Source organism: Callorhinus ursinus, unplaced genomic scaffold (genome assembly GCF_003265705.2).
Source record: "Callorhinus ursinus isolate GAN/ISIS: 27379988/994484 unplaced genomic scaffold, GSC_fseal_2.0 scaffold4, whole genome shotgun sequence".
NCBI classification, from domain to species: Eukaryota; Metazoa; Chordata; class Mammalia; order Carnivora; family Otariidae; genus Callorhinus; species Callorhinus ursinus.
Genome location: NW_027397066.1, coordinates 153593613 through 153606467, shown reverse-complemented (window position 1 = coordinate 153606467; position 12855 = coordinate 153593613). Strand labels below are relative to the sequence as shown.

The 12855-nt window shown below is 54.4% G+C and overlaps 1 protein-coding gene across 3 annotated transcripts in view; it reads right to left on the bottom strand.

Moving 5' to 3' along the window:
• Positions 1-11034, bottom strand: part of SCARA5 (scavenger receptor class A member 5) — a 150623-nt gene extending 139589 nt beyond the window's left edge. The window contains exons 1-2 of one of the 3 annotated variants that reach the window (XM_073892548.1): positions 10638-11034; positions 6262-6379 (exon numbers count right to left, since the gene is read on the bottom strand). In XM_073892548.1, coding sequence (XP_073748649.1) covers positions 6262-6373 — 112 coding nt within the window. In that variant the 5' untranslated portion in view covers positions 6374-6379; positions 10638-11034. The remainder of the gene's footprint in view (positions 1-6261; positions 6380-10637) is intronic. The other 2 variants (XM_025874025.2, XM_073892547.1) reach the window with 2 other exon arrangements.
• Positions 11035-12855: the final 1821 nt, after the last annotated feature.

The following is a 12855-nucleotide window of genomic DNA, read 5'->3' as shown; positions in this document are numbered from 1 at the left end:
CACGTATGGAGCTGCTGACCCCACAGACCTCCTCCCAGCACCCCTACTCTGGAGTGTGCCAGGCCAGGGGACAGGTCAGCGCCATTCCCCTCGGAGCCATCCTCACTGCCCTCACTCCCTAGAGTAATGCTACATGAAACATGCCGTAGTTAAGGGGCTGGGGGCACAGAAGCTCCTTTTGTGCCCCCTTATGCCGGGAGCCCTTGGGGCCTCTGAGCTGCTCTCATCTTCCCTCCACAAGACACCAGCCTCCACCCACGGACAATGAAACCCATCCCTTGGTTCTTCTGGTGGCAAACCTCCGGAAGGCCCTTCGGAGCCTCCTGCCTCTGATCAGGGTAGGGAATGGATAGACTCACACGTGCCCCAGAACCAGCAGCCCTCGGGATCTAGAACATTTCTTATAGATTCCGCTATCTGGGGACAAGGACTAAAAGACTTTGTTTGATTTCCCTGAAAATCTAGGCTTCACAAGGGAGCCCACTAACCAAAACTCTGCTTTCTTTAGCAGAAGGTGAGAACCAGCCTTAAGATACCCTGAGAAGTGATGCGGGTGTTTCCTGGGAGACCCTGGGGGCCCGCAGTTGCTCCTGACCTCCTCCTCTATCGCTCTCCTTCTTCCTCACTTCCCCAGGATTTACAAGGGACTCCCCAAAGGGCAGGGAAGTGAAATGTGTATCGAGAGTCTACTGTGCACAAGGTGCTTTACGTGGGTTATGTCACCTGATTCTCCCATGGCTCTTGTGAGGTAACATTATTCCCATTTTGTAGATGGCAACACTGAGGATTAGAAAGTCAAGGCCCCAGGGAAACAGATGGCCCAGTCAAAATAAGACACTTTACAGGATTTAATCAAGGAATATGTGCAAAGTGTGGCCAGGGTGTGAAATGCCCACCAAGGTTAGAGTGGTGCCATCTGGATGTGACCACTCCCAGCCCCCAGGGTCAAGGAGGGGAACAGTTGCTGGAACCTGGAAGGAAAAAACCGTGTGGAGAGGATGGCTTATAAGGGGCTGTGACCTTGGGTGGAGGGACACAGGCAGCCCAAGATGACCCCTTAAGGCAGGACCTGGGAGAATAAATATTCAACCCTCCCTGTCTTCCATCCTTCTACCTCCTGCCAGGGCCGCTCCCCAGTGGCCAACCCAGCGAGGCAGAGAGTGGGGTGAAGGGTAGCCTGTGGGAATGGGGGAGGGGGGCAAACACAAGACACCCTTGCACCGAGCCCAGACCGGCCAAACTGCAATGTCCAGGCTCCTGTCACCTCCCCAGGCTGTTCCCCATCTCACAGAGGGGCAGTCCATTGGGCAAGAGAGACCCAGGACCCAGCCTGGCCACCCGGTGACCACGACCACGGACGGATGGAGCAGCGCTTTGCTCTGTGCTCTTGGGCACACCCCCGAGAGCACCACGGTGCCGCAACCGTTAATACCTCAGCTCTCCTCCGGCTCCAGTGCCTGATTCTCTAACCTGTAGAGGGCGGTGACCCTCAGCAAGGAGGCCCCAGCCAGACCCGCCCAGGAAACCCACCCCTGACCTTGGGCGGCTGCCCGGCAGCCCTGAGCTGCGCCAAGATGAACCAGGGCGATCTGATTGATGAGAAGGCAGATGAGGGGGTTCCCCGAGGAGAATAATTTAATTTTATGGGGAAGGAATGCCGGAGCAGGGGGCTCGGGCCCTACACTCAGCAAGCAGCCTGGCTGCAGGCGCGGGGCGCAGCCCGGAACATGTGTAACTCATTACCTCCGCGAGCCTCCCATTTGCGGCCGCTGGATGACGCCGTGAGCGTGGTGGAGTGTCTGAGGCTGCGGGGTGAGCATGACTATAATATTTTTCTGACACTAACACCTCTCTCTGGCCCTCAGGAAGGACCGTGGAGGAGCCAGGCCCAGCCAAACACCACCCACACCCCGTCCTCCGCCTCCTCCCCCTCCTGGCGTCAGACCCAAGAGGCCTACAGCTACGCAGGCAGGAAAAGAAAGGCCACACGGAGGGGCGGGGGTGGGGGGGTAGGGGGGGGAGGTGAGAGCAGAGGGGAAGAGGGAGTGAAGGGGGGGAGAGGGACAAGCGGGTCCAGCTGGCCCCTATTTGGGTTACTGTTCAAAGGGAGGTAGAAGTGATCGAGGAGGTCATAGGAGGCTGGGCTCAGGGACCTTGGAGGTCGCCTTCTGCCATCAGTCCTTCCATGCAATCCCAGCAAGACAGTTGGAAAGGAAGCTATTCCCCCTGGTGGCACAGAGGGGAGGCCGCCCTGCCCTTGGGGCCTGCCCATCAACAGGGGGCTCCGATGGGGATGCTGACAGCTCAGACCCAAGGGAGGAGGCAGGGTCCTGAGACATGGCCCAACAAGGGGTGCGGGGAGGGAGGAGGTCCCAAGATGTGGGGGAGCAGGGGCTGTGGGCGTGCGCCTTGCAGGATGTGGGGTTGCACCATGCAGGAGCTGGGCGAGATGGCCTCTTGGAGGGGACAGAGGAACCAAGGCAGGTAACAGCCCCCCCTCCCCCTCCCCTCTCACCTGCTACAGGAGAAAGAAGGGGAGAGAGAAAGACAGGGTAGGAGGGAAAGAGAAGACAAGTTAGGAACGGAGGGGGGAGGGGGAGGGACAGGAGGGGAGGAGGGTTCTCAGTGCCTCCTCTCTGAAATAACAAGTTTACGCCCTCATGTCTGTGAAGTCCCACCTGCACTCAAGTCTGAGTTACACCTTAATATCTATGCTGCATTTTTGCAACTTTGCTTCCCCAGATCCTAATAACCCCAGGGCCAATTGGAGACACCACCTCCCCCCCATCTCCTTTCCTTCAAGGGGAAAATCCTGGAAGGGACTCGGAGCCCCTGCAAGGCCTACCAGAGGTTACCGGTTTAAATCTCCTCAGGGCCCATGAGGCGGCTCGGGCCTCCCTCCCTTTCCCCATCTCTGCCCACCCTCTGCTTTCCCATCAGCCTCCCTCTGCCCCCCACAGCCCTTCCTCTCCCTCTCCAGGTACACTCTCCAGAGATGAGGATCAAAGAACAAAATCCTGGGGAAACAGATCCAATCTGGCTTGAATTTCCCCAAGTCAGAGCTCACTGGTTTCCTCCTAGAAATGAAAGGGAAGGGGGAAAAAGTCAAACCAGAAACCCACGAGCTTCGATGGCTGATTTCATCTCAACACTCTGGTCTCTCTGGGTTCCTCATGCCGACCCCCCACCCAATGGCTGGAGGCCAGATCCCTGAAGAGTGGGGGAGACCAGGCAATTTAGAGATCGGGCTTAGAATGTATTTGTTTTGCCACCTTTAGATTTCAAGAACCCGGTGTCCATTCATTCATTCATTCATTCATCCAATAAGTAATTAGTGAGCACCTACTATGTGCAAAGACCAGGTCTGTTTTGATGCACAGAATTCTAGAACTGGACAGAACCCCACAGAGACCTCCCCTCTGCCCTGCCCCCATTTGGCACACATGGAGGCCCAGAGAGGGATGTGACCCGCTCAGGTCACATGGCCCTGGAGGGCTAAGTCAGCCTCCACCTCACATCTTCCAACTTGTGTCTGCACTTCAGGGGTGCCAGGCCTCAGGGGACCCCTGAGGACTTTTATTGGCAGGGCTCTAAAATTGTCCTCTGATCGGATCTCCTCCCCGCTGGGGGGCCTGGAAGGTACGGTGGCTGAGACTACTGTTATTTTCAGTCCTTCTGGTCCAAATGGTCTTTTAAAACCTGGGGTGCAGAAAAAGAGACAGCAAGATGATGTAAGGGGTATGAGGCCTGGTGACACTTCGCACCCTTGGCCTCTCCCTGCCCTGGGGTTCCTGCCCTGCCCCGACTGGCACCCCAGGCTGGCCCTGGTGGTCCTCCAGCCTCCCCCACTGTTCTGTACCCCAGTTCTTTCTGGCCAAGCCAGTCCTCTTTTCTGAGGGGCTGGTAGGGAGAAGGCGGGATCAAGGGCGTGAAAACCAGCTTGGCCTCTGCTGACGTGGGAGTACTGAGCACTGGCCAGTGACCCAGGGTTCCCAGGCAGCAGTAACCTGACAGGAACACTGGCCCGGCTTGGTGCGACATAGCTGGTGACACATTTCCCTACCCTCCTCTTCCCTTACAAAATTGTGTTCAGTCTTTAAAGTCTTTTCTGCAAAAGCTTCTCCTAACTTCAGTATAGTAGTCCCCCCTTACCCATGGGGGATACTCCCAAGACCCCCAGTGGATGCCCAAAGCCACGGAGAGTACCACACCCTATATGTACTATGTTTTTTTCCCTATATATACACACTCTGGTAAAGCTTAATTTATAGATCAGGCACAGCAGGAGATTGACAACAATAATGAATAATAGAACATTCATAACAATATACTGTAATAAAAGTTATGTGAATGTGGCCTCTCTCTCTCTCTCAAAATATCTCATTATACTACACTCACCCATCTTCTTGTGACGTGAGGATAAAATGGCTACATGACGAGATGAAGTGAGGTGAATGACACAAGGCCTTCTGATAACAGGTCAGAAGGAGGATCATCTGCTTCCAGACCACAGTTCAGTGTGGAGAACAGACCGTGGAAAGTAAAACCACAGGTAAGGGGGGACTACCGTGCTGACACGTATTTTTGCCCACTTTATGTAATGGGTGATTGTCCCCAGGCCAGTCCCTGCCACTGAGATCATAGCCCTTTGAGGGCAAGGATGGTTCGATTTCTCTTTGGAGCTTCCTTGGCACCCTACCCTTAGCTTGACACATGGTAGATCCTCAAAATATGTTTGTTGAATGGAATTCAGAGGAAGAGCCACAGTGGTGGGCAGTTTACTAAGGCAGGCTGTGGGGGCTTATCAGTCAGGAACCCAAAGCTTGTCTCCTCTTCCTGCTGAGACTGTCCAGAACCCCTCCATCTCTGAGCTACCCAACTTCCCTTCCGGCACTTAGCACCTCGTGGGAGGAGAGACACAGTTAGAGCAGGCTGGGGAGGCATTTCTCTCCTTCAGTAATTTTGAGACAAAGGCAGCTAGCAGAGTGGAGAGAAAGTATGGTGCTTGAAAGAGCCTTGGAAAAGGCCTGCATAGTGGTTGATTTCTGTCAACTTGACTGGTCATGGGTGCCAGGTGAAACAGCGTTTATGGGTGTTTCCAGATGAGATTAGCATTTGAATTGGTGGGCTCGGTAGAGCAGATTGCCCTCCCCAGTGGGAGTGGGCCTCATCCAATCAGTTGAGGGCCTGAATAGAGCAAAAGGCAGAAGAATTTGCTTTTTCCTCCTGCCTGCCTGCGGAGTTGGGACATAGCATCTCATCTTCTCCAGCCCTCAACTGCAGTTTACACCAGTGGCTCCCCTGGTTCTTGAGCCTTCTGACTCAGATTGAATTACACCACCCACTTCCCTGGGTCTCCAGCCTGAAGTTGGAGATCGTGAGACTCCTCAGCTTCCATAATCATGTAAGCCAATTCCTCATAATAAAACTTTTTATATACGTATATATCCCCGTGGTTCCATTTCTCTGGAAAACTCTATGACAGCCTGTCTCTACCTAACTGGCCATAAGTCTTTATGAGACTCTTCTGTAAACTTCATTCTTTTCAGCTTTGAAGTGGGGACAATGCTCTCCTCCTCTGCTGCTCCCTGCAAAGAGGAGTGTGTTCATTCTTGTAGCAAGCATTTATTAAGCACCTACCAAGTGTCAAGCTCTGGATACACAGGATACAGTCTGTTGGCAAGGTGCTTTGAGCTCCTTTGGAAGAAGAATCCACTGAATTTCCAGTTTTAGCAAATAACCAGTTCCCAGAGATGCAGTGGGTGCCCGAGATGGGGAACTCCTTCCTATGGGCGTGATCTGGGGCCTCAGACCCAGGGGGGGGATGAGCACCTTGACGAGGTATGTTCTCTCCTCACAAATGCTTTGGGAAATGGACTGGGGGCTCCTTACCTGAGAAGGTCTGGGCTCACTAGCTCAGAGACCTTTGCCTGACCCCAGCCTGACCCACCCAGAAGAGAGCAAGGCAAAGAGGCAAAAAGCCTGCCCTAGGAGTCAGGAGACTCAGTGCTGGAACGCCTCTGTGACTGACGGGCTATATGATCCTTAATCACCAGCTCCACCAGCTCATCTGTGAAATGGACACACATCTTGCAGGTCACACAGATTTGTAGAGACGCAGGAATTAAAAGACCTCTCAAAGCCTGAAATTCCACGTAGGAAGTATTAGAGGGGCAGTCACGACAGCCCGGGGACAATGCCAAGGTCGGGTAGGGAGGCGGGGCAGGTCTTGCAGTGCAAGACAAAACCAGCGGCACTCACCATCCTCGCATAGGTTCAGCTTAGACAGGCTCCTGCCATCAAAGGGCTCCTCAAAGATGGAACTGGTGTCCCGGTCGCTCACGGTGTGCAGGTACATGGCTTTGTTCTCCATTCTGACCTGCAGCAGCAGCAGGAAGAATAGTATAAGGGGAGAGGAGGGGGAGGAAGGAAGCAGGGGAGACAGACAGAGAGAGAGAGAGAATAAACTATAGGTGGACACAGAAATGAATGTGCAGAGGGGCGCGTGGGTGGCTCAGTCGTTAAGCGTCTGCCTTCGGCTCAGGTCATGATCCCAGGGTCCTGGGATCGAGCCCCACATCGGGCTCTCTGCTCAGCGGGGAGCCTGCTTCTGCCTCTCCCACTCCCCCTGCTTGTGTTCCCTCTCTTGCCGTGTCTCTCTCTGTCAAATAAATAAATAAAATCTTTAAAAAAAAAAAAAGAAAGAAAGAAATGAATGCGCAGAACAAGGCGCCCATCCCCATAGCCCTGAGCCTGAACACCCGAAGCCTCTCGTCGACAGGTGCCACCCACCAGGTCTCCCGAGTCCCCGCCCAAATTCCTCGGTGCTTGGGAAGGCCGAGGCCCTTTGGACCTTTCTGATCATGGGATCCATCCATTTGTCTCAACAGCCCTTGGCTGGGGCCAGAACCTGAGGCAGAGGGGCCCTGAGGGCCATGCTTGGTGAGGCCTGGAGGAGCTGACCCTCCTGACCCCCATGGAGTGATTTCCCAGCCTCTGGAGCTTTGGACACATTACAGAGACTTGGGCTCCCGCTCTGTGTTGGAAATGTGCTGACGTGTTCCAAAGGACCTGGGTGCAGTGGGACCACAGCAGGGATTCATCGCCCAGCCAAGCCCGAGGAGCAGGCGGCCTTGGTGGAGTCCCCCGGACGCTAAGACCTGGGCAGCCGGAGACCGGGGGATGGGCCAGTGTCTGCATGACCTCCTGAAGCCGGATGGCTGGGGCTCTGGGTCTACACCATGGTGTTCCGGGAATGTACCCATTGACTTGGGAAAATGGCATGCTCTTTGAAGTAAACCAGCACCATTTCCATAAGTGCGTACAACGCCATCCCATTTTGTAATATATACATGTGTCCCGAGGACGTGACAAGAAAGATTGTATTTGGAGATGTTCCGGGTTGCTCTTTATTAGAAGACTCTGGTGGGGATTGTGGGGATTTTGTGCTTATTTTTGTTTGCTGGATATTCTGGGTTTTCTACAACATGTTTGCATTCTTTGTGTGATAAGGAAAACCTTTGTGAGCCAAATTACAGTGTTTATTTACATAAAACACTTGCTATTCTCTTTCTTACATATATGCTCGGTGATTTGACAAATTACTTTCTAATTTCAGCTCCGTTCCAGCCATAAATTTAGCTTTGGTCCTGATGCTCTTGGATGATCTGGATATTGAACCAAAAATCCATTTTTAAAGAGCAAATTCTCTGGAAGATAAAAGCCCCTGGGAGGATGGATGGGTCCCAGGCCCGGTGTGGAGCAAACTCAACTCTGAGACCCAGAGAGCTGAGCCAGGGGTATACCACCTGGGAGGGGATGACAGGGGCCTGGCAGGTGGCATGGGGTGGGGTGGGGTGGGGGGCACAATGCCTGAAGGGGGCAGCCAATCAGTTCCTCTTTGGAGGCAGTGGCCAAGGAGGCATCGGCATCGTGTCAGTAAATAGGGATAATGAAGGAGGAGCCTGGCTGAACCGCTCTGGCAGGCAGAGCAAAACCTAAACCCCTTATTTTCATGGCTTGATGTTAGTCTCCAGAGACCTCTGACATCAGGGCTGAGAAGAGGTCGGAACTGGCCAGTTGCCATACAACTGTCCTTCCAATGGCCCAGGAAGGATGGACAGGGGCTTCTGCTTCACGTAACGAGATGCTACACGCCCTGCACACAGGTGCGCACACGCACGCACGTACACGTGCATGCAGGCATGCACGGGCAGGGTGTTCACAGCCCCTGGGGCCTTACTTCCAGCCTGCGGGAGAGGGGGGCCAGGGGGAGCCCACAGCCCTGCCAGGATCTCCCCTCCCTGCCCCAGGGGTTCCCTGGAGCCCCCAAACCACTCCCACCCAGCTTCTCTGCTGCGGTTATGTCCAGTTTGCTAACCTCCCAACACCCATGCTCCGTCCAAGTCCTCCACCCACTATGAGCCTGTAGGTGGGGCCCCCTGAGCGACTCCACTGCTGCTAAGCTGCAGGGGACCCTCCCTTGTTTCACAAGCACTAAGTGCAGCACCCCTCCCTCTGGCCTCCATCCTGGGGAGCTGCAAAGCAGGAGGCCAGAGTCTCTTCTGCGAGCGATAATCCTGTCTCTGCCAAAGGCAACAGGCTCTGTTTCCCAGAGGTCACACAGGCCTCTGGGCAGGGCTTGATGGGGTGCTGCCATGCTGGCGGTGGGGGTGTGGAGATGAGCTGGGGCCAGGTTAGCCCCATGTTCACTTCCACCTTCCCCTCTGCTGATCAGCTCCTGGACCAGAGCTGGAATGCATGGCTTGTTATCTGGAATGTGTCTGTAAGGCGGCCCCTCTTCTACCCTCTCCCCACCCCCGGGCTGGTGGAGCCGGCTGGGGAGGCTGTTGAGAAGAGAGGCCGGGGCGGAGCAGAGGCCAGATGTGAGTGAGATGAGATTGGAAGTGCTCAGCCAGCTCTGCTAATGTTTGTTACTTGGGAAGGAAACCTAAGAATGTTCTGTCTGTCCCAGGTTTTATTTTGAGCTATTTTTCTTTCTTGGGAAATGAGAGACAGGAATTTGAACCCTTCAATCATTGGTCTTACAGCCATTGGGGCCAAGTTTGTGCTCTCAAGCAAGGTGCAAACTCACTGCCAAGCATGGTGATAATAGAGATGATCTGCACCTCTTGCGTGTGCACACACCCCATTTTCATCCAGGATCTCTCTGCCCTCCCAGGACCACTATGAGGGGGGCAGGTAGCATCAGTGTGTTGTTCCCACCTTAAAGACAAGCCAATCTAGGCCCCAAAAGGCAAGAGCCAATGATATCAGGCAAGGGTGAGGCACCAGGGAAAGGCGTCCCACCCAGGGCACTGACCCAGCCACAAGGCTGCTTCGTCCAGAAAGCATGTATCAGTCCCTCTCGGGGACTCAGGGTCCCAAACCAGGCAGCGAGGAGGGTCAGTGGGGCCCTGGGGCCAAGGAGAGGATCTGAGAGCTAGAAGGGAGGGGACCAGGACCACAGAAACATGAGCAGGGTGTGGATGCCAAAGTGACATACGGAGAAAGCTCGAGGAGCTTGGACTTTGGTGTTTCAAGTCAAAGAATGGGACCTTCCTCCCCCAGGGACGGGACATCTTACTGGCCTCTTGGGGATGTCTTGATGCCACATTTTAGAGCTGAAGCACTCAGATATCCATAGCTCCACCCCAGGCAGTTCCACATAGGCCTATGGGGGGGCGGGGGGGAGCTCAGAGGACATGGGGTCCTGTCCTGGAGCCACTTCCTACTACTCGAGACCTGGCCCAATCCGCTGAGCTTGTTTATCACCTCTGTGAGGGGGAGAAACGCATCTGCCAGCCACTCAGTTATTGCTAGCCTCTGGTGGAATAGTGCACAGGGAAGGGCTTTATGAGCAAAGGTACACAGCGAGCTAGTGCTGGGAGTACGGAGAGAAAGCCCCCCCAACTCCGGCATCTTCTGATCCTGCCAAGCAGTTAGGGGAGGGGTGCCGTCTCCAGGTTCCTGAGGCTTCCCTCCTGCCAGTCAGGCCCAGAAACAATGCTCTTCGGGGTTCCCTTTGCAAAAAGAGGTCATGAATACAGAGCAGAGCGAAATCTGGACCCTTACTCACAAGTCACTCTGTAGGCAGCAGAAGGACTCGATTGATCTTCCTGCTGAAGGTGGCATGAGCCTCACCTGTTGCTGCAAACACAGTGTGTCTGGGTTCCAGCATCTAACTCTGCAGGGCTCGCATCTTCTCTTTGAATCGCATAGCTTTAAACCCATCGAAACCAAGTAAAAATCAGGGGGGGGGGGCCCTCTCCGCTAATGGTTAACCTAAATCATAACCCAAAGCTGAAAAGGTGCAGATGTTAAGCTGTCCCTTCACACGTCCCACCAGTGGCATGCACAACTGTACACACACTTCACACATGCAGAGGGACAGTCACCTGCACCATTGGCTGCCGGCATCGGTTCCCGAGCTGTGACATGAGCCAGGCAGAGTGGATCCCCACTGGCCCACAGCTGGGACCTTCCCACCTGGCGCTGCGCGCCCAGGCTCCACAGCCTGAGATGCCCACCCGCAGCGCCCTGCTCCGCCGGCCACCTCCGGGTCCCCCACAGCTGGGGGTGGCTGCCTCCGGGACACCGTGCTCAGGTGCTAGGACAGAGTTAGTGCCAAGACTCACCTGAGCGCCCCCACCGAGGCTGCAGAAGCGCGGGTCCCCTCAGTTCCCAGCCTTCGCCATGGTGACTGAAGAGCTGGCCGCTGTCACCGCACTGAGACCCAGGCAGCCCTGCACAGCTCGTCCCCACAGCCAGCCAAAGCCAGACGGAGTCATAGAAAGAGGCTGCCCCGGTGCTCAGTGACTTGTCTCAGGGGTCACTTCTCCAGGAGGGTCAGGGAGGGAGGCAAGACTCAACCTTGGGCCTGACTCAGGCCTGTGGCTGGGGAGTCCCCGTGGTGGTGCCTCGCCTCCGTCAGCCACAGGCAGCGCTCAGGAGATGTTCTGTGGAGGCACCAGCGGCTCTGCTAGATACTGAGATGTGAACTGCAGTTACTCTGGCGGCCAGTCTTTATAAATAGAAAGTTCTTGGAGTGATCGCCTAAGCTCCCTTGGGGTCTGGAACACATCCCCCCTCTAGTGGCCGATCTCAGCATTACAGCCCCCCGGTTCTCCCGGAGCCGTGAAGTCAGCCTCCTCCTGGGATTCCACACACCTCACCTAAAACCCGACGCAAAAGAGTTTTTGGAAAGCTTCTAGGGGATTGGCAGCTAGACCTGGCTCAGGAGCCACACAAGAAACCAGTCGTATTTATAGGGCCGAATTTGCTTTGCTCAATTCATTCACCAAACTTGGCTTAGAATTAATTTCCGTGTTTTTCTGAAGTCACATCCACCCCCAAAGGCCACAGATCGGCCACACTGGAGCTATTCAGAAGAGTGTTCCGTGAGTGCTGAAAGAACTTCGCAAAGACAGTCCCAAAGCCCCTTAGGAACGAAGCCAGCATCGAGGGAGCGTTCTCACTGCGGGAGGGCCAGGGGATAGAGGAATGAGTAAGACGGGCTCCCTGTCCTCAAGGGGGTTGCAGTCCAGGATGAGCAGTGCGCTCAGGCACAAATAACTGTAAACCTAAGTGTGACCGAAACATTTTCAAAAAGCGACCTCACCGAAATGTTAAGAGAGCAATTACATTCAGATTGGGGTGGCGATGGGGAAAGGGTTCAGGAAAATTCCAAAAATAGTTTGAGCCACTGGCTGGCATGGTGCGTGTACAAGGACATTCCCCCTCCCCACCCCGCCCCCCGAGGACAGAGCTCTGAAGGTAATGGTCATGAAGACACCCCCATTGATTGGTTAAAAATTCAGACTCAATACTAGAGGGTGAGACCTCGTACCAGAGGGCAGTTTGCCAAGGCTCAGCATTCCCCGCAGTGCCGCTGCCAACCCACAGCTGAGTCAGAAGTGTCTTCGTCATTTTCAGTGACTGAGCCTCCTGACCATCTCTGGGAAGCAGCTCCAATATGAGGCTCCATTTCACCGAGGGAAAACACAGGAGTGGTAATAATAATAAAATAGCAAGGGGTTGAGACGAGCGGGGAGGAGGAGGAGGAGAGGCAGTTTAGGGGGAGGGGAAGGGGAGAGGCAGGAAGTGGAGGAAAACACTTGAGAGTCTCTACCGTGTGCTAGGCAATTCCGAGGGCTTTCCATATATTAACTCGTTTCACACTGTCAACCCCGTGAGGTAGGTCCTCTTGTTATTCCCACTTTTAGAGACGGAGGCACTTAGTAACTTGTCCAAGGTCAAGCACTTTATGGTGGCAGAGCTAGATTCCACCCTAGACAACGTGAACCTTTGGTTTGTGCCCTAACCGTGCCCCGACACTGCCTCTCGTGAGAAAGTGTCCTTTAGTTACCCAACATCCCCAGGAATGCAATCTTAAAAACAGCCAGAAATGTGCTCAACATGTTCTGTCCAGGGATCTGTGTTGCGGGGATGTGTATATTAGCAAGAAATGCCCGGGGGTTAGTAAGACCTTGGCGATGTCCTCCTTCACCTAAAACAAAGAACACCTTTTAATACTCCCACACTGGTGCGCCCTTGCCTGGAGGGGAAGGGAAGGCGGGGGGACCCAAACGCCGTCCAGGCTCTTGGCTGAGCTTCTCCTTACCGTTGATAATCAACGATACACAAATGGCAGAGTCTAGTGTCTCTGCACACGGGACCCACAAGTAGGCACAGAACCGTTAAAACTATATCATTTCAGGAGGAACAAAGCCTATCCTTTTAAACCGCATAGCTTCAGGCAAAGGGCCGTTTCTCCCTTTCGTTTCGGGTTCACTGCACTTCCTATAATGATAAGATTTGTCCATATGGTTGCATGTACAGTGGTTCCTTCTTTGA